We start from the raw sequence: 19,172 nt of genomic DNA on the forward strand, positions 1-19,172 counted from the left end.
AGGGGAAGAGTTGGGGTGTTTTTGTGGTGCTGCTGAGCCGCTTCAAAACCTTTGAAAATCTGGGGCGCTTCTTCTCAGGCAGTTCCGCAAACACCCGAGCGGGGGCCTCTTGCGCTACGAAACACGGGAAACGGAGCAAAGGACCTCGCCCAATGAGACCGCGACGAACGGCCTTTTCGCACCATCCAATCCCTTCGGGGCGGGGGCGGGGGGGTGGGGTGGAAGCGGCCGGGCTTTCGGGACTGAAGGCCGCCCAATCGGAGCTCCAAACGTCCCTGGGCGGGGCTTGGCTTCGTAGCGGCGAAAGGCGGGCCCGGCGGCGCGCTCGACCAATAGGCGGGGGGAAGGCGGCGAACGGCGGCCAATGAGAAGCGAGCGCCGGGGCGGAACCCGCGTCCTGGCTGGTTCGACGTCGGTGGGCGTGAGGACGCCCGGGCGTTCGGTTGCTGAGCAGCGCGCGCAGGCTGAGCTCGTGCCTGCGAGCGGGAGTCGCCGACGGAGCCGCTGAGGTGTTTTCTTCGGACGTGTCGGTGGCCGAAGGGACCGTTGTTGAGGCGCCGCCGCGACGTCTCCTGAGGGATGTGAGCCGCCGCCGCCGCCGCCTCCTCCCTCGCCCGCGGTGTGTGTGTGGTGTCCGCCCCCCCTCACAACCGAGCCGAAGCTCCCTCCGGCCTCCCTGCCCGGGCCTCGCGTGATGTCGTGATCCCTCGGCGGACGTGCGACCAGGCGGGCGGCGGCGGCGGCGGCTGCTGCCGCTGGGCGGCTGCTGCGGCTGCTGCTGCCGATGGGGCTGCTCCGGATTATGCTGCCGCCCAAGTTGCAGCTGCTGGCCGTGCTGGCGTTCGGCGTCTCCGTCCTTTTCCTGGAGAACCAGATCCAGAAGCTGGAGGAATCCCGAGGGAAGCTTGGTGAGCGAGGGGCGGCCTTGGAGAAGGTGGCTGGCCGGGTTGGGGGGGGGGTGGCGGCGACCAGGTCTGGATGAATCGGTGGCGTGGAAATTAGGTTACCTTTCTACTGAGGGCGACGGCGGCGCCCCCTCGTTGTACTGCAGAACTAGAAGGAGAGGGGTTAACCACATCGAGGGTGGTTTTTTTGGGGGGGGGCGGGCGGGGAGAATGTCAGAAATGGCTTTGGGAGAGCAGAGATCGCCGTCGGTTCCCGCGCGTGTCTGTAAACGACGGGAATCGGTTTGGGAGGAGAACTCCGCAAGAAGGAGGGCTGCCGACGTGTTCAGAGGAGAGCGATCGTGATGATCGAGGGTCTGGAAACTTCAGCCGTATGACAAGCTGTGGAAGGAGCTGGGTATGTTTAGCTGAGACTGTGAGGAGATAGGATAGCCGCCTTCAAATATCTGAAGGGCTGTCACATGGAGGAGGGAGCATGCTTGTTTTCTCCTGCTCCAGAGGGTAGGACTCGAACCAGTGGCTTCAAGTTGCAAGACAGGAGATTCTGACTAAATATTGGAGGGGAAAATCTTTCTGGCAGTAAGAGCTGTTTGGCAGTGGAACAGACTCCCACTAGAGGTGGTGGGCTCTCCTTCCTTAGAGGGTTTTAAGCAGAGCTTGGATGGCCACCTGTCATGGATGCTTTAGCTGAGGTTCATGCATTGCAGGGGGTTGGACTAGATGACCCTGGGGTCCCTTCCAACTCTACAATTCTATGATGATAACTGGACTAGTGGCGACATGCATTGGGTTTGGAGCTGATCTGTATGTGCGCCTCTCCCCACCAAAATTGCTGAAACCCCCTGAAGGACCTACCTTCTGGGGTTTTTGTGGGGAATGCTGCTCTGGAAGAAGACGAATTCAAGGAAACCAGTGTGGCCCACAGTTAGTTTCCACTGGTGCTGAAAAATAGCGGTGATGTTTAGAGGCAGTCTATAGATTTCATTGTTTTATCATGGAAGTGGGTTGACTCGTTAGATAGGCAAGTTAGCAATTGTAGAGAGAGGGTGTGCCAGAACAAGTCCCACTCCCTTCCTGAAATAGTTGTACAATTAACAAAGCTTGGATATGTGTAATTTGTGTATGTGCGCATGTGTGTGTAAATAACTATATATGTAGGCCCATGTGTTTCCGTAAACATAGTCTTTTCCCACTGTTAAGTGTGTTATGATATATGATGTTAGGTCCCGAAGATTTTTCTATAGTGCTGTTCATTTAGTTTTTTATGATGTACAAGTTCTTGGGCCATGCTCATGAAAAGTTACTTGTTTAACAAAATTACTTATTTCTCAACTCTTGCAGACTCTCACTGTGTCAGGAGTAAAACAAAAAGAAACGAGGATGTAAACTCATATTTAAAGTGACTGTTATTGGCTCCTTTCTATGAATGTGTTCAGTTGGAACCTGCTTTTTTACCCAGGTTGTGTCCATCTGCCTGTATCCACACAAAGCGAGGAAAAATAAGGTCATTTCTACAGGCTCTCTTCCAGGGAGAGCCAACGTGGTGTAGTGGTTAAGAGCGGTGGACTCATAATCTGGTGAACTGGGTTCGTGTCTCCGCTCCTCCACATGCAGCTGCTGGGTGACCTTGGGCTAGTCATACTTCTCTGTAGTCTCTCAGCCCCACTCACCTCACAGAGTGTTTGTTGTGGGGGAGGACGGGAAAGGAGAATGTTAGCCGCTTTGAGACTCCTTAGGGTAGTGATAAAGCGGGATATCAAATCCAAACTCTTCTTCTTGTTGTTCTTCTTCTTTTGCTTCTTCTTCATTATTCCCTTACTAACAAAAAGCAGGCAAAATAACTTATATCTGATATGTGAGGACATGTTGAATACCTTATCCTGAGTTACCCCTACAGAAATAACTGACATTGAACTTGATCTGTTGGATTGAAAGGGAGGAGCAATTCTTTGTAGTGCTCTGGCACTCATTCCATCAGTGCAAGCATTTCAGTCTGCCAGAGGGAAGGATTTTCCTCTCCTCCCCCTGTGCACTGTTCTGTGGGTTATCCTGACTCCCCTATAGGCAATGGGGGCATAGGAGAGGTGGGGGAAACCCCATTGCACTAATGGAACTCCTTAGGTGAATCTAGCCCTTAAGTGTGTGGTATGTCATATGCGTGTGACGAAGGTCTTGTTCTGTGAGGTATTTGTTAAAAGTGGTAACAAGGAAAAAAGTTTTTCAATTTTTCCATTGAGAAGTTGACACCAACAGTTTTAGACTGTCTTTATTAGGAGAGTGTAAATCCCAAGTATAAGGGAGTTAGCACAGTGCAGTTTTTTCAGTAAAAGTTGATTTTCTCTTTTTATTGTTGTCTATATTCAAAACAGGGACGCAGGTGGCGCTGTGGGTAAAACCTCAGTGCCTAGGACTTGCTGATCGCATGGTCGGCGGTTCGAATCCCCGCGGTGGGGTGAGCTCCCATCGTTCGGTCCCAGCTCCTGCCCACCTAGCAGTTCGAAAGCACCCTTAAGTGCAAGTAGATAAATAGGAACCGCTTTATAGTGGGAAGGTAAACGGTGTTTCCGTGTGCTGCGCGGGTGCTGGCTCGCCAGAGCAGCTTCATCACACTGGCCACGTGACCCGGAAGTGTCTCCGGATAACGCTGGCCCCCGGCCTCTTAAGTGAGATGGGCACACAACCCTAGAGTCGGACACGACTGGCCCGTATGGGCAGGGGTACCTTTACCTTTATATTCAAAACAGCTATCCTGACTATTTAAAGCAGTCCATCCTAAGTTGTTAGACTATGAGACTCTTAGGTTCGAGCCTCATGTTGGTTGAAAGAGTTCTGCATTGCAAGGAGTTGCACTAGATGACTATCCTGGTCCCTTCCAAATCTACAGCTCTGTCATTCTATGAAATCATTATTTAAATCACAATTAAAAGGAAATAATTTGACATGTAATTTGCATTTTGTGGAAAAACATGCTATTAAGCATATTGGTATGCAAAAAATTGTAGTTTTTAGACCATGCAACCTGCAAATATGTTGTGGTTCAGAATTATTTTTGGGGATAGGGTAGGACTGAGGAATTAATAAGTTTTTATTTGGTGGCCTCTATACACGCAGGGACTCTAAGGAAGATAATTTACTTAAAGACTTGAGCCTTCAAAATGTTCCAAAAAAGGACTGGAATGAAATGGACCCTGAGCAATGGTGACTCTTCATGGTGTTTGGTAGAGTAATAACTATGTGTAGTTCATAGAGTTTGAATAATTAGAAGGGTCGTGTACACCCAGGTGGGTACAATGGATGATCCTGCTAAGATAGAAGATAGCATCTCCTAGATTCTAGCATGAGGTGACTGCCACTCTCAACCTATAGGAGGTAAGCCTTAAAAATTAATACATGAAGATACAATAAATATTATGGGTTGTATGCAACTCATTACTCAAGTAGACCCATTTAAGTTAGTCATGCTCATTAATTTCAATGGGTATACTCTGAGTAGAACATAGCTGAAGACAATCCAATACAATGCATGAGATAAAAATGTTAAGTATGTTTCCGCATGATTTTTTATACAAAAAACATGTTTAAGTGAATATGTGTGGCTGAGAGCCATGGGTTAAGTTTAAGAGAGCTATAGCTTCAAGCATAATGTATTTAGGTACAGTCATCATAGTTAAATTCTAAAATGTCAAATTCTAAATAACTTTTTTAAATTAGCAGTAAAAGCACTATTAATTTTGTCCACCCTCCTTTGGGCTGCTGCCTTTAGCCTGTTAAAAGAAATGCTAATTTGTTACATAATAAACAAAAATAAAATGAAAAATGTTGAGTAAATTATATTACTTTTAACATCTGTACAGAAGCAGCTCCGGAAAGTTAACAATAAAAGTTATCTGGTGCTGTGTGTGTATCTGTTAATAGGAAGAAATTATCCACAATAACATCAGTTGTGAACTGGCAGCCAATAAAAGTTAAATTCTGTTGTGTTCATGCTGTTATATTCCTTTCAGCAATTGAATCATTCTAGTTCTATAAAGAGCTTTTGTTCTTTGAAAGTTGTCTCCATAGGCTAATATGAACAAGTCTGTAGTTTGACTACAATAACTGCTGTTTCATTAAAAGAACTAAGAACAAATCCATGGTATTATATGTAAAATTTAGCATGATAAATCAGACTGCTATTTTTGCCTCTTCAATTGAAATTTGAATGTCTGCTTCATTTCTGCTGTGACAAACAAAGCTGTATGACTTCAACGATGACAGCAGAAAATATATCTTGGAGGCTTGAAAAAAAACTGCTTGTAGAACAATTTTTCTAGATACTTTCTGATGAAACAGCATTCTCTTACTCTGACAAGTGTGGTTTATACTTAAAATGGGCTTCTCATTCTGACATGAATAACACAAAATAACTGGCTATATGATGAGATGTTGTATTCCTCCTCGGAGACGACATTCTGTTTCACACATCTATAATGCAGTTCATCTTAAATCCACAATTCATCTGTTGGTATAAATGGAAATCGCTTTCACAAGGTACCTTCCTCCACATTCCCAAATTAGTATGTGTTAGAATTTAGTTCGTATTCTGCTGCGAGCAATCTTATGCTAAAAAGCACAACAATGCAAAGATATGTGCTGTGTGCATATTTTGATAATGGAGGTGTTTGAAAATTCAGTTAAATGACTAGAGCCTGCACGCCTTGTTTGTTCAATATGAAAGAGTGGTCAAGATTCTTGGCATACTGTGAATAAGCAGTGTGCTGGTTCATACAGCCTGTTCACCCCTTCATGTGAGCAGGTAAAGGAAATCAGGAAAGCACAATTAAACCAGACTTCCTATGATGTGCAAATCAAGCATCCTGGTTTGTTGCTCTGAAATAAGGTTTGTAAGCAAGTTTCAGCCCCTGCTTGTTCTGGAAGCAACAAATTAGGTTGCCAGATTTGCACATCATAAGAAGCCAAGCTTAGTTTTGACTTCCTGGTTTGATTTACCTACTGTCTAATAGGAGAAGCAAATTCAGGCTGTGTGCACTAGCATCCTGCGTGTTCATCGTAAGCTGGAAATCCTGTCTTAATGTGATACATGAATGTAGTTGCTATGTGTATTTAACTGTGTACATTCTGTTTTTTGTGCACTTGGACAAAATCTACACTTTATCTGCACCTACACAGTTGCTCACAACATGAGGATGTCTTGTAGTTTCTCTCAGTTGTATCTTCCCTGGTATCTTCACTTTATGGTATTTCCTCTGTTGTTATTTAGTATGTGTTGCATGTACTTTCAGGTGCCTTGTATTTCTGCTGAATACAGTGGTAGCTCGGGCTACATACGCTTCAGGTTACAGACTCCGCTAACCCAGAAATAGTGCTTTAGGTTAAGAACTTTGCTTCAGGATGAGAACAGAAATTGTGCTCCGGTGGCGCAGCAGCAGCGGGAGGCCCCATTGGCTAAAGTGGTGCTTCAGGTTAAGAACAGTTTCAGGTTAAGAGCGGACCTCCAAAATGAATTTAAGTATTTATCCCGAGGTACCACTGTATTAGGGACGCAGGTGGCGTTGTGGGTTAAAGCCTCAGCGCCTAGGACTTGCCGATCGAAAGGTCGGCAGTTCGAATCCCTGCGGCGGGGTGCGCTCCCGCTGCTCGGTCCCAGCGCCTGCCAACCTAGCAGTTCGAAAGCACCTCCGGGTGCAAGTAGATAAATAGGGACCGCTTACCAGCGGGAAGGTAAACGGCGTTTCCGTGTGCGGCTCTGGCTCGCCAGAGCAGCGATGTCACGCTGGCCACGTGACCCGGAAGTGTCTCCGGACAGCGCTGGCCCCTGGCCTCTTAAGTGAGATGGGCGCACAACCTCAGAGTCTGTCAAGACTGGCCCGTACGGGCAGGGGTACCTTTACCTTTACCTTTTTTTTACCACTGTATTAGGACGCGGGTGGCGCTGTGGGTAAAACCTCAGTGCCTAGGACATGCCGATCGTATGGTCGGCGGTTCGAATCCCTGTGGCGGGGTGAGCTCCCGTCGTTCGGTCCCAGCTCCTGCCCACCTAGCAGTTCGAAAGCACTCCTAAGGGCAAGTGGATAAACAGGTACCGCTTTATAGTGGGAAGGTAAACGGCGTTTCCATGTGCTGCGCTGGTGCAGGCTCACCAGAGCAGCTTCGTCACGCTGGCCACGTGACCCGGAAGTGTCTCCAGACAGCGTTGGCCCCCGGCCTCTTAAGCGAGATGGGCGCGCAACCCCAGAGTCGGTCACGACTGGCCCGTACCTTTACCACTGTATTAGTACAAGTTGGGCTTCCAATAAAACGTTAGTGTGAGGTGTCTCTTTTTTGTAATTTCAACCACAGCTTTCCCCTGACCTACTGGGTTTTCATTCCTTCTACCCCAGTCAGTCAGCATTCTATACCCACTGAACATGCTCAGTCTTCATTCCGATTTTTGGGGTTTCCTCCAGGGTTTAGTATTAGCAGGGTGCCAGGTGCATTTTGCACCTAAGATTCTCCATTTGTGAGCACCTCCAAAAGTTTGGGTGTCATTTCTTGCACCTGGCTGACAAGGATTACTGAAATGTATATGCTTTGAAGACTTGAAGTATATGTTAAGGATAAACAATAAGTTAAAGTGTTTAACAATAAGAGAATAATGTTTTGAAAACTGAAGCACGGTACCGATATTTTTCTTGTAAACACCAAATTAAAGATGTATTAACAATTTCTGCTAAAAATGTGACATTAACAATGTGTCACTTATGTGGATTGCATATTAGTTCATGCTTATCAAAATAATGAATTAAAAAGTGTTGCTGACCCCCCCCCCCACCGCCTGGTGGTGACTAGGCATTCTGTTTTGGTCCCACAATCCAGGTCCCAGGAGCCATTGGTTCTTAGCTTTTCTATACCAGCTTCTAACACTGCTTTCCTCCTTGTTTATGCAACCCTTGGGATTTCTCTGGGTCTGCCGATTTCCCCCCTCTTGGACATGACTAGTGCTGGTACATAAATGTTGGCACTCAGAGAACAGAGATCAGTGTTAGTGTATATTATGTATATCTGAATAGAGACATTGAATTCTTATCTCATTATACACGATAAAGCTATTTTTAGCCATCTCATCCCTTGCTTTTTCCTTTAAGACCAATTGCAGTCCTTAACAGTTGTCAACAGGTTTACCACATCTATCAGCCAATCACTGATTCCTACCACCCTTCTAAGTAATACCCCTCCCCACCCTCTCACTGTATATTAGGGTCTGGTGACTTCTGTTTCAGTGTATCTGAAGAAGTGTGCATGCACACGAAATCTCATGCCAATAACAAACTTAGTTGGTCTCTAAGGTGCTATTGGAAGGATTTTTAAAAAAATTTTATTTCGACTACGGCAGACCAACACGGCTACCTACCTGTAACTAGTGTATATTATGAAGATGATAGTTATAGTGGGTGCTAATATGTAGCAGGTCACATGCTTTTTGAAGATGAAGATGAACTGCACCATAGTTTTGCATCGGTTTCTATGCAATACGGGTGATTGTGTCAGAGTTGTGAAATAGGAATGAATAGGAACCTAAAATTAGCCTAGTAATTAACTGATCTTGAACTACTGAGTTGCAGTTCTTCTACCCAACATATATGATCACATCATTAATACTTAGAAGCAACATGTTGGTCTCTTCCTAGAGCAATAGTACACCGGGTAAACACTTTTTTGATTGTACCAATGTGTTTTGTCCCCATTCTTAAAAGCAATAATTCCACTATGAGCCACATCAGTGGCTTAAGCAGTGCAGAATTTTTCAAGTATGCATCCTCAGGATTTGCAGAACTTAGTTTTACTAATGAACCAACCTCACCTTGATGTAGTATGAGCAGCAGCAGCAGCAGCAAAGATGTTCCTGCTATCCAATAGCAGCTCCCTTTGCTGGTGAACATTGAGCTGCCACCACTTCCACTTCTTACTAGTCACATGTCAGTTACAGGGTTTTTTTTGGATGTTCTCATAGAGTGTTTCATATGTACATCTTAAAAATATAGGCAACAGCCCATATCAATTCTGGTGATTTGGGTAAGTGAGCAAGTCCAAAGTTAAAGACTAATGATTTCTCTGAAGAAATGAATCCACTGAAACTCTCCATAAATGTTCATCTTCCTTCAGAACTTTTCCATCTCCATTTGACACTTACCCCAGCGCACATTCAGCTATTTTTGTTTGCTTAAAGTGATTGCTTTGCAGTGCAATCCTCTGCATGTCTACTCAGAAGTAAGCTGCCTTGAACTGAGTGGGAGATTATTTAGGAGTTAAATGTGCATAGGGCTGCAGCCTTAATTTGTGCGTAAATTAGAGAAAGGATTAGATTATTTAAATTCATGATAAAAGCTTCATGGTATTTTCAGAATAGGTTCCAAGAGATGCAACAACATATTTTGTAATTGCTGATTCAAATACATCAAGAAGCTGTACTGTTGACAGCCATTGGTTAAATATGAAGATCAGTTGAAAAAGGTGACTGGGAAAAAATAAAATGGAATCTGGTATGGTTGTTTCCTTAATAGGAAACGGAGGGGAAAGGTTATAATGTTTCACAGTGAATTTGCAATGAAATTACATTGTTTTTCATTTTTGGGATATGCAAATGCTAATGCAGTTTTAAGAACTTGAATGGTTATGAGGCATAATAGAACTTGACAGTATTTGTTAGCTGCTGAACAATGACTTGACTTCATAGCTAGAAAATATTTGGCAAATAGATGAAATACAATGGTGAAATTGATTTGAGTCTTTTAGTGTTCTGCAAGATACATAGATGACAGAATTATGTACGTATATCATACAAATACAACTTAGCTATTAAAGTAGATAAATATATCTTATATCTTGAATGAAATAATGATGTTATAATTGCAAAATTATTGCTTTGTAAAAGATGCCCATTGATTGTAGAGTTCAACATACGGTTTTATTTGCTTGCTGAACCCTTTCCTTTAATAATTTAGGATATACAAGCATTCAAGAAAATTGATCTGGGCTTCTCCTATCTTGCATTTGCCTCGTAGGTACTCTATCTTTCAACTTCTTTGGCAGTATAAGCAGATGTTTGCATAATATTCTGGAACTTGATTTCCTAACTAGGGCTAATGGAAGTTTTTGTCAGAAACATATGGAGGGCACCAGGCTGGGAAAGGCTGTCCTAAATCATACCTTGCAAGCTACTCTTAATAACTTAATTACATTTTATAGATGATGTTTTTATTTGGGACAATGGAGCCCACAAAGCTCCTACAAATGTGGAAAATTTCTCATTGTAATTTTCATTGTAAGAGTAAAGGGAAAATCCATGGATGTGGTATTTATGCACCGAGAACTTGTGGCTTTCCAGGGTGTGAATACGTATGCAAACCTCAAAGTTGAGAACAAGGTGAGAATTCTCAAAGGTATGGTAGGTTGTTTCTTTTCTTTTCCTTTTTCATTCTGAGAGGATATTTCAGCTTTTATATTAACATTCTGAACTAGAAATAACAGGACACATTTCCCCCAGATGTATTGAAGAAGCTTGTTACCACTATTGAAATCTAGCCAGAGAGAATGTTAATACATTTATATTTAATTCAGCTACATTAATGCACTACTTTTGTTAGCTTCCACCCGGTCCCACTGAAGAATTACCTCCTCTCAAATGAGTTTATGGAAAGTTTCTAAATGTGTAGCCAATATATAAATACATGTCTCTTAGAAACTTAGTTGTGTGAGGTGCTCCACATATATCATTGCTTTTAAGCAAAGTGCAGTAAGGCTCCTCTAAGTTAAGTGTCTTGCTTTAAAATATCTATTTTAAGCTGTAGATAAAACCTGTAATATGCTATTTTTTGGTTGCTGTAAATCTCCCCTTACATTTCTGTAATAAAATGATTTAAGCATTTTCCATTTAAAGAAATGCACATGTTTGAAGTTGGGTGGTATTTATTTACCACAAATTCTTGATGTCTCTGATTATTGAAAAAGGCAGTACAACTGGGTTTCGGAGCAATTGTGGCATGGTTTGTTCTGCCTGCGTTGAACATCTTGTGTGACAGGTCCTTAGAAAATTATCCATGCTTCTGATTCTCAGTCTCATCTTCCATATATTCCTGCTTAATTAGTTCAAAACCAATCTGTTCCATATTCTTAATTCATGTTTGTTTCCTGCTTTCTTGTGAATAAATACCTTGACACAAATTACATTTGAAATGTCATGTTGGATCTTAATTGTGCGCAGCCCAGCAAAACAAACTTGATCAGCGGTATTTATAGCTCTCTGATGCATCATGAGAGAATAGAAAGTTAGTCCCTGGTTTTTCTTTCTTGAATAGTTTACTATTTTGATGCCAGTAAGTCTACTCAGGGTCATATCCAAGGCTGCAGAAGCAGAATGCCACTTATGCAATGGGACATGCTCTTCCTTTGTGCCCCAGAATCTACTCCAAAATCTGCTCAACTCCCTGGAGTAGATTTTGAGGTGTCTGAGGGGCTTCAGAAGACAGGAGGGATACGAATGTCAGCATTTTGTTAAAAATGAAAATATAAAAATTGTGAAGTTTGATGCAGGCTCCTAAATTCTGATGCTGATTTGTACAGGGATTTGAAATATTTGGCATGTGCTACAATGACAATTTAACAGTACAAAGAAGATTGTTTCAGTTGCCAACACCAATTACTGAAAGGGCACTGTTTAAGTTCCTGAATGTGCTGTCATATTCTTACATTCTTGGTGTTGAAAATCTAATTACAGCATTGTTTTGTATTTTTTTATTCATTTCCACAGCATATATAATATACATAATCCCGTCTTTATAATTTTGAGGATTTGCTTAGGTTTTTTTTTTAAAAAAAAATCAATAAAAGCATCTTCTGACTTCAGATGAAGCAATTTTTTTAAAACTTTTTTTTTTTACTGACAAACGTAGAGGGGTAAACTTACAGGACTTTCACTCTCCTTGAAATACCAAATTGGGTTCTGAAATTAAATCTATCAAACATTGGCTCAGGTCTGATTACAGTACAAGAGTTAATCTTCTAGAATAAATTTGGACTATATACTCAGCTGCTGCTTGGCAGAGAGATGGTGTAAATCATAGGCTGTACTTTTTCTGCTGATAGAGTAAGAAGAAAGTACTACTCTCGGTAATCTTATTTAGCTGGTTTAATCCACTACCATGCCAAGTTCACATATAAATTAGTTTTGTATTTAAGCACTGGCCTGTTTAGTCATAGGTAACCAGGAATTACATGTAGGCAAGTGAGCAGGCTGATGAAGCAAGTGGATGGATTGCTCTCAGCAGTGTTAGAAACTGAGATATGAAAGCAAGGAGCTAAATGACACCTTAAACTGAGGTTACGGGAGCAACAACGGAATGTCCAGGCACTTTTTAAAAAAACAAGAATACAAAGCTGGAAATGAATGAACTGCAGCTAAAATATCACGTTCTTTTTCCACATGGTCTAGTCCTTCCCCTGCCTACCCCCCTAATTTTCTTAAGAAGGTCTCTTCTCCAGTCTTCAGAGAATAAACTGGAAGTGGGGATGCAGAACAAGGTCCTCCTTTCCTTCCACTCTGTAGTTTTAATGGGAAATCTTGGCGCACTACTGCACCCAGAGTTCAGAAACGGCTTTCGCTAATAAAATTCCCTGTCACAAAATCCGACTAGTACAATGGGAGTTTCGAACACTGGGTCTCGGTACCTTGCATAGAAAGCAAATAGACGGCTGGAGGGGGGAAGTCACCTTCGCCATGTGTGGGATAAAAGTGCAGCTCTCTATTTTTCTCTGTTAAGTCCTCTGCCAGCTAGCAAGATTTTTTGTTGGTTGTTTTTGTGGGCTTCCTTTCAAGGCTGTATGAAAGGGTAACACAGGCATGCCATTTCTGCCTGATTAAATTTTTAATGAAATTAATATTTGCTGAGGACATAGTTATTGAAGTTAGGGAGTAGTTTCTTTCCAGGAAGAGAAAATGAACAATGAAATAGTGCGGGGGCAGGCAAACTAAGGCCCGGGGGCCAGATGCGGCTCAATCGCCTTCTAAATCCAGCCCGCGGACGGTCTGGGAATCAGCATGTTTTTACAAGAGTAGAATGTGTGCTTTTATTTAAAATCCATCTCTGGGTTATTTGTGGGGCCTGTCTGGTGTTTTTACATGAGTAGAATGCGTGCTTTTATTTAAAATGCATCTCTGGGTTATTTGTGGGGCATAGGAATTCATTCATATTCTCCCCCCCCCAAAAAAATATACTCCGGCCCTCTGAGGGACAGTGGATCGGTCCCCTGCTGAAAAAGTTTGCTGACCCCTGCTTTTACTGGTTGAGAAGCATGACAAGTCATGATTGATCCTCAGGAGTGAGGGTGCCTCAGACTGAGTTGTGTAGGACTACCATACATTCAAATTCTCCTGGACATTACCAGGATTTCAGTGGTGGAAGTGACGTCCAGGGAAAATTTCTAAAAGGTGGCACTTTGTCCTGGATCTTTTGCAAGTCAAATCACATTTTCTGGCATGTTGGGGGAGGGGGAAGCTCAATTTTGAAATATGGCAACCCTAGAGTTGTGTTGCAGCTGTACCTGCTCTTTGTTCCACCCACCGTTCAGTCTGGTTTATAATGTCTTTCCCTTGTTGGTTACTTGTGTTTGTGTTAGCAGATTGGAGTAAACAGTAAGATTGTGTACTATCTTGCACTTTTGGATGTGTATTTTCAAGTAGCCATAATTTATAACAGAATAAGCTAATATTCTCCTCTTGTTTTGAAAACTAGTTTCTAGGTTTTGGCACCAAAGTCATTGGTGTGTTAATTTGCTGAAAACAGAACAAGTTCAGAATAGTAGACAAAGTACAGACAAAGTGGGGAAGTGTTATCCCAGTTGCCTTATGGCATTGACAGTTTGTCGTCAATGCCATCCTCAAGCTTTGTCAGCGAGAGATATAATAGGGCAACATTTGAGAAACTGCTGTGTTTATATAGGTCAAGTCCTATAGGATGTGCTTCTCATTTTCTTCTCTGTTGCGTTTGTATATAGCCATTCTGGATTCCTTGTTTCCCATGCTTCGGGATAGGAATTCAGGATACCCTGTTGAGTAGAAGATGATTTATCTCTTGGGAAATAAGTCTGAGCATATTACTGTGAGGGTTGCAATTTTTATTGTAAAGGCATGGGTGATTTGGCAGCTATGTGCCACAATGGTACCTTCTAGGCCAATACCATTTTATTTACTGTGTGTTTAGAATAGGCTATTTTCACAGTTGTGTTGCAGTGCAAACTCCTTTAGACACCAGGCTTTTCTTTGCAGTCCTCCAATCACTTTACTTTTGAATGGTTCTGTTGAAAATCCCATGGTAGCTCTTGGGTTCCTCCAGCAATCTGCAAACTGGTCACTCTAGCTACTGACATTATGGAAACTACTCCAGAATAAAGGTTGTAATATACAACCTAACTGGGCAATTTTATGGCCCTATACTAAACAATGGGCTTAGAATTGCATTCTTACATTTTAGAAATTGTGTTCTCTATCACTCATGAAGAGTTCTGCAACTACTCAACCTATTCAGAACTAAAGACTAAGTCTAGCTTGTAAATAAAATTGTAGAATATTTTAAGTAATTCATAGATCTGGACCTTTTTAGAACTATAGTTTTTATATTATACATAGAGAAATGTATAATGAACCACATGAGACATTTACATGTTTAGATAAGATATAGCTGTCATATGGTCCTAATATTTTTAATTGCTATTAAATGTTTGGTTTATACTTTTTCATTTTTGCAGTTAAAATGCAGGTCTTCTTGGTTTCAGTTATGTATGTCACAAGAAATCATTGAGAAATGTATTTTGTTGAATTTTATCTGACAGTAATATGAATAAACGTTTGTATTCATGTGGATTGCTGCTATTTAATTCTGTATATAAAATAATCGTTCTAAAGTTTCTCTTTTGCTTTTAACTGTGTGTTCTTGATTAGTGTTGTGCCAGTACATGGTAGGCATATATTATATACTTTAAGGGAGTTTTAAAAACTGAAAACTATTGGCAGAAGTCTTATTTGGTTAGCGTGTGCCTGAAGTACATGTTTCTTAATGGAGCATTCATTTTATGAGTCTCTACACTCATGCCTAGGCAACAAGTAAAAAGAACTTGACCTTTATGCACTGAAAATGTTCTCCTGGTAATCCCTTCCGTTAGGAGAATGTTGGGCCAGAAAAACCCTTTAAACAAAAATAAGGCCACAAATTGGGGATAACCCCACAAATGCACAGTGGATTGAATCTGGACATTCATTTTGCAAGGGATGCACTTGAGGAAATGTTGGAAGCCTGTAGAGCAGTGTAAGATACAATGCAGGAGTTGTAGGGGAAGGAAGAGTTTGCAAAGATTGCCTCCCTATTCCTCCAGTGAGGAGCCCCTTCTGGATTTCTGTCCCTGCTATTAATGGAAAGAACCCTGTAGTTTGTGAAATCCTAAATTAGGTATTTTCATCCAGCAAGGGTAGTTACATCATTTCGGCAGAGTGATCCTGAATGCGTTGGAACTCATAAGATGGAGTTCAACGTCATGCTAAGGTGATTGTCGACACGCATTTCCGTTTGCCAGATGGAACAATTTCCCCTCTTCTCCCTTGTGCCCTGTTCTTGGGACTCTCCCAGTCCTCCAGAGCAGATTGTGGGGTGGATGGGAGGATTCCCTTTGCTTCAGTGAGACCTGTTACGCTGTCTTCTGCTAGCAGAACAACTCATTTGACCATTTTAAGGTACAATAGATTTCACATTTAATATAAGAAAATGTACTTGGCTTGAAAATGACATTTTCTTTGGTTGATGCTTCTTTAAATGTGTATTGCACTGTCTTGCCCAAGCAACACTACGCTTAGAATTGGCTGATAAAATGTAATACAGCTTTATGAATAAGAAATAAGATTTGTATTAGTATAGCCCATGCCTTATTACTGTGCCAGCTTTAGATAGCCCCATTTCAAAATGCAGTTTCCACCTGTTGCACAAAATGGATGAAGCAAGATTTTCTTGTTTGTGGAAGCTGGGTCTTTGGCAAACAGAATTGTTAAGCTTGTGACTCTCACAGGCCAACTCTTTCATCAGTAGTTAATACTCTGACAAATATAAAATCAATGCTTTCTACGTTCTAAGTGATGAATAGGATTCATTTGGCCTTTAATTCTCAAAACACATTGGAATGACTTGCCATTGATTGTCTTACCTTGGTTTTTTGTTATTGATTAGGATGTGCCATGGCAGGTGAAGAGGGCTTTAAGTGATTCCACCAACAAAGAATTTTCAAAATGAAAAGTGAATTAGAATGACAATTTAAATAAACTCAACCCTTAGGACTCCCCATAGATGGACGGCCTAAATGGCTCAATTTTGAGTTTTAATTTGGAGCTTATGGCCCCCACACAATGAAAATTGTGTATGTTTCAAAGTCTTCATTAGATTTTCTATCTTATAAGAGGAAAGGTTGACGTGTGGACTAATTGTGCAAGTTTTATTTCATATTCAAATATTTTCCAGGCCTCCAAATTGCCTAACACCAAGAATGTAGGATATAAGTTCCATGAGGAACAAAAAAATAAGTCCTCCATGGAGACTTTGATTTTTAGCATTTTTACCATCCTCACATACAGTAAGCCTGCAACTTGCACACATTTAACTTTGTGTGTGCGCGCATTCATCTTTTTGTGTATGGCAAAAATTAAAAATGGAAAAGGGGTGGGGTTCCAGGAAAAAGTGACTTTGGCAATCCCACCTGCCACTGAACTCAGTGGGTTTTCACTATGCACAATTTTGGCTTTAGACGCAATCTCCAGAATGTAACTCCTACATACATTGTGGGCCTACTGTATTGTCAAACTAGTGGTTTTGTAACATGTATTCCATGTGTGAACATGGTGTCCATACAATGTGTGGAAATGTGTGTTTGGCCCTGTTTGATGATTGCACAGTGTTAATCAGTTCTCCACGTCATGTACACACTTGATATTTGCTTAAAAAATGGATGTTTCTCCATGACACATGGAGTGTTATGATAGTGGAAAGTCACTGGATAAAATGCTTGAAATACATAATGAATGTTGCTTCCTGCTTTATGAGATGATTTTGGTGCATTCTTATAATTGCTGCTAAGTGATGTGTTTTATATTTTTGATCAGTTTTTTAACTTGCAAAACATTAAAAGGCAAATAAAATAGCTTGTAAGTGACCAGGTATTAAAACACATCCTCTGTCTCTGTCTCTTCTCCCTCTCCCCCCAAGTCTGTCTGTCTGTCTGTCTGTCTGTCTGTCTGTGTCTCTCTCTCTCTCTCTCTCTCTCTCTCTCTCTCTCACACACACACACACACAAACATTCCCAACAACACAGTTTTTAAAAAACAAAACAGTGGCAGATAGACTTGCTACCAAAGTGAGTGGAGGTGATTAATGTGATGCAAACTTGGTACATCATTGTTGGGCCCATGCTATTGATATAGCTTATAACTCGGGCTTCCCCCTCCCCCAGCCCCGCAAGCTCCCAGAGCGATGCCAAAGCTGCACACAGCTTCAGCATCGCTCAGGGTCCGTTCTGGGGGCTGGGGGAGGGGGAAGCTCGACTTCGCGCTGGGCTCCCACGGCTTGCGGAGAGCTTCCTGTTCTGGGGGCTGGGGTCGGGGGAAGCTTGGGCTTCCCCCGCCCCAGCCCCGCGCCTGGGGGAAAAAATATTTTTTTCCCCTTTATTCCCCCCCCCCCCCAAATCTAGGTGCGTCCTATAGGGCGAAAAATACGGTAAATCTTACCTAGTTGAAGGAGATGGTCCATCAGCACAAGCATTCTGCTTGCCTGGTGAAATGGTCTCCCCTTGTGTGATTCTGGAGGTTCTTCTGGCCCCTCCAGCCAATTTCAGGAATGGGGTGGAGAGGGGGGAAAGCCTATTGGGCTAGGGAAGTCCTTGCTGGGGCTTCTGCTAGCAAGACTAGTTAGTTGAATCAGATCGATGGGGTATATAAATGGTTTGAGATGGGTATTATGTACTCAGAGCTTCAGAGACATAAAAATAGAAAACATTACTTATACTGCTCCTGTTTTGAGATCTCTGCAAATGTACATGTTTCTGCTTTAGCCAAACCTCAAATAATATGTCAATAGTACTGAATACTATTATGGAACGATAGAATATAAATATTTAAAATGAATAAATGATACTGGCAAATGTTTCAGGTACTAAATGTAACATTTGATTTGGGATGTCAGACATGCCAGTCAACAAACTTCTGTCTCGCATTTAAACTTGGCTTGAACTCTTCTATGGATTTTAAAGGAAGAAAGACCAGTCTAATAATAAAACACACCTTACTCTCTTTTACGTTCAAGGACAATGACTTCCTTGTGAATGTGCTTCATTTTGCAGCCAGCATGATACTCTCAGAGTTCTCTCCATTTAGTCAGAGTTCTATTTTAACCTAAACCTTGTGCCATTTCCATATTAATCACAGCAAGCTATAGAAATAAGAAAACTTATTATTAGTTACTAGTTAATCAGCTTAACACACTGCTTCTCTCCTTCCAGTTTGAAATTGAAATATATAGGTATTTTCTGGACTTCGGGGGAAGGGGGTAGGACAGACTTTTCCCATTAAAGTAGACATAAACATATTTATATAAAAGGGACGTGGGGGGTGCTGTGGTCTAAACCACAGAGCTTAGGGCTTGCTGATCAGAAGGTTGGCAGTTCGAATCCCCGCGACGGGATGAGCTCCCGTTGCTCGGTCCCAGTTCCTGCCAATCTAGCAGTTCTCGAAAGCACATCAAAGTGCAAGTAGATAAATAGGTACCACTCCGGCAGGAAGGTAAACGGCGTTTCCATGCGCTGTTCTGGTTCACCAGAAGCAGCTTTGTCATGCTGGCCACATGACCCGAAATCTGTATGCCAGCTCCCTCAGCCAGTAGAGTGAGATGAGCGCCGCAACCCCAGAGTCGTCCACGACTGGACCTAATGGTCAGGGGTCCCTTTACCTTTAAACATATTTATGACAGATGTTGGAACTATTAGATAATCTTTAAAATTGCATGACTTGCGTAGAGAGATGCACATTGGCCCTTTCACTATGATTCATTCTTAAATGTGGCTACATTGGAACAATCTTGTTTCTGTGCTTCATTCCTGGGTGGACTAAATAAAAAAAATCCCTGTTTAAGACATAACAAATTCTGGTTTACTGCAAAGTAGAATAAAGCTCCGAGGCTGCCATGTGAGTGGAAGGGGTCAAAAGAA

At 42.2% G+C, this 19,172-nt stretch overlaps 1 protein-coding gene and 1 long non-coding RNA gene across 3 annotated transcripts in view; one reads left to right on the top strand and one right to left on the bottom strand.

The window, feature by feature from the left end:
* LOC310846704 overlaps window positions 1-19,172 on the bottom strand; it is a 69,131-nt gene that overhangs the window by 25,417 nt on the left and 24,542 nt on the right. The gene's annotated exons all lie outside the window — the stretch shown is intronic.
* HS2ST1 (heparan sulfate 2-O-sulfotransferase 1) overlaps window positions 337-19,172 on the top strand; it is an 84,558-nt gene continuing 65,722 nt past the window's right edge. Inside the window, exon 1 of one of the 2 annotated variants that reach the window (XM_083743523.1) lies at window positions 337-908. In XM_083743523.1, the coding sequence (XP_083599649.1) occupies window positions 785-908 (124 nt within the window). In that variant the 5' untranslated portion in view covers window positions 337-784. The remainder of the gene's footprint in view (window positions 909-19,172) is intronic. The other variant, XM_083743522.1, reaches the window with a different exon arrangement.

Source organism: Podarcis gaigeae (assembly GCF_964106915.1).
Source record: "Podarcis gaigeae genome assembly, chromosome: 6".
NCBI lineage: Eukaryota > Metazoa > Chordata > Lepidosauria > Squamata > Lacertidae > Podarcis > Podarcis gaigeae.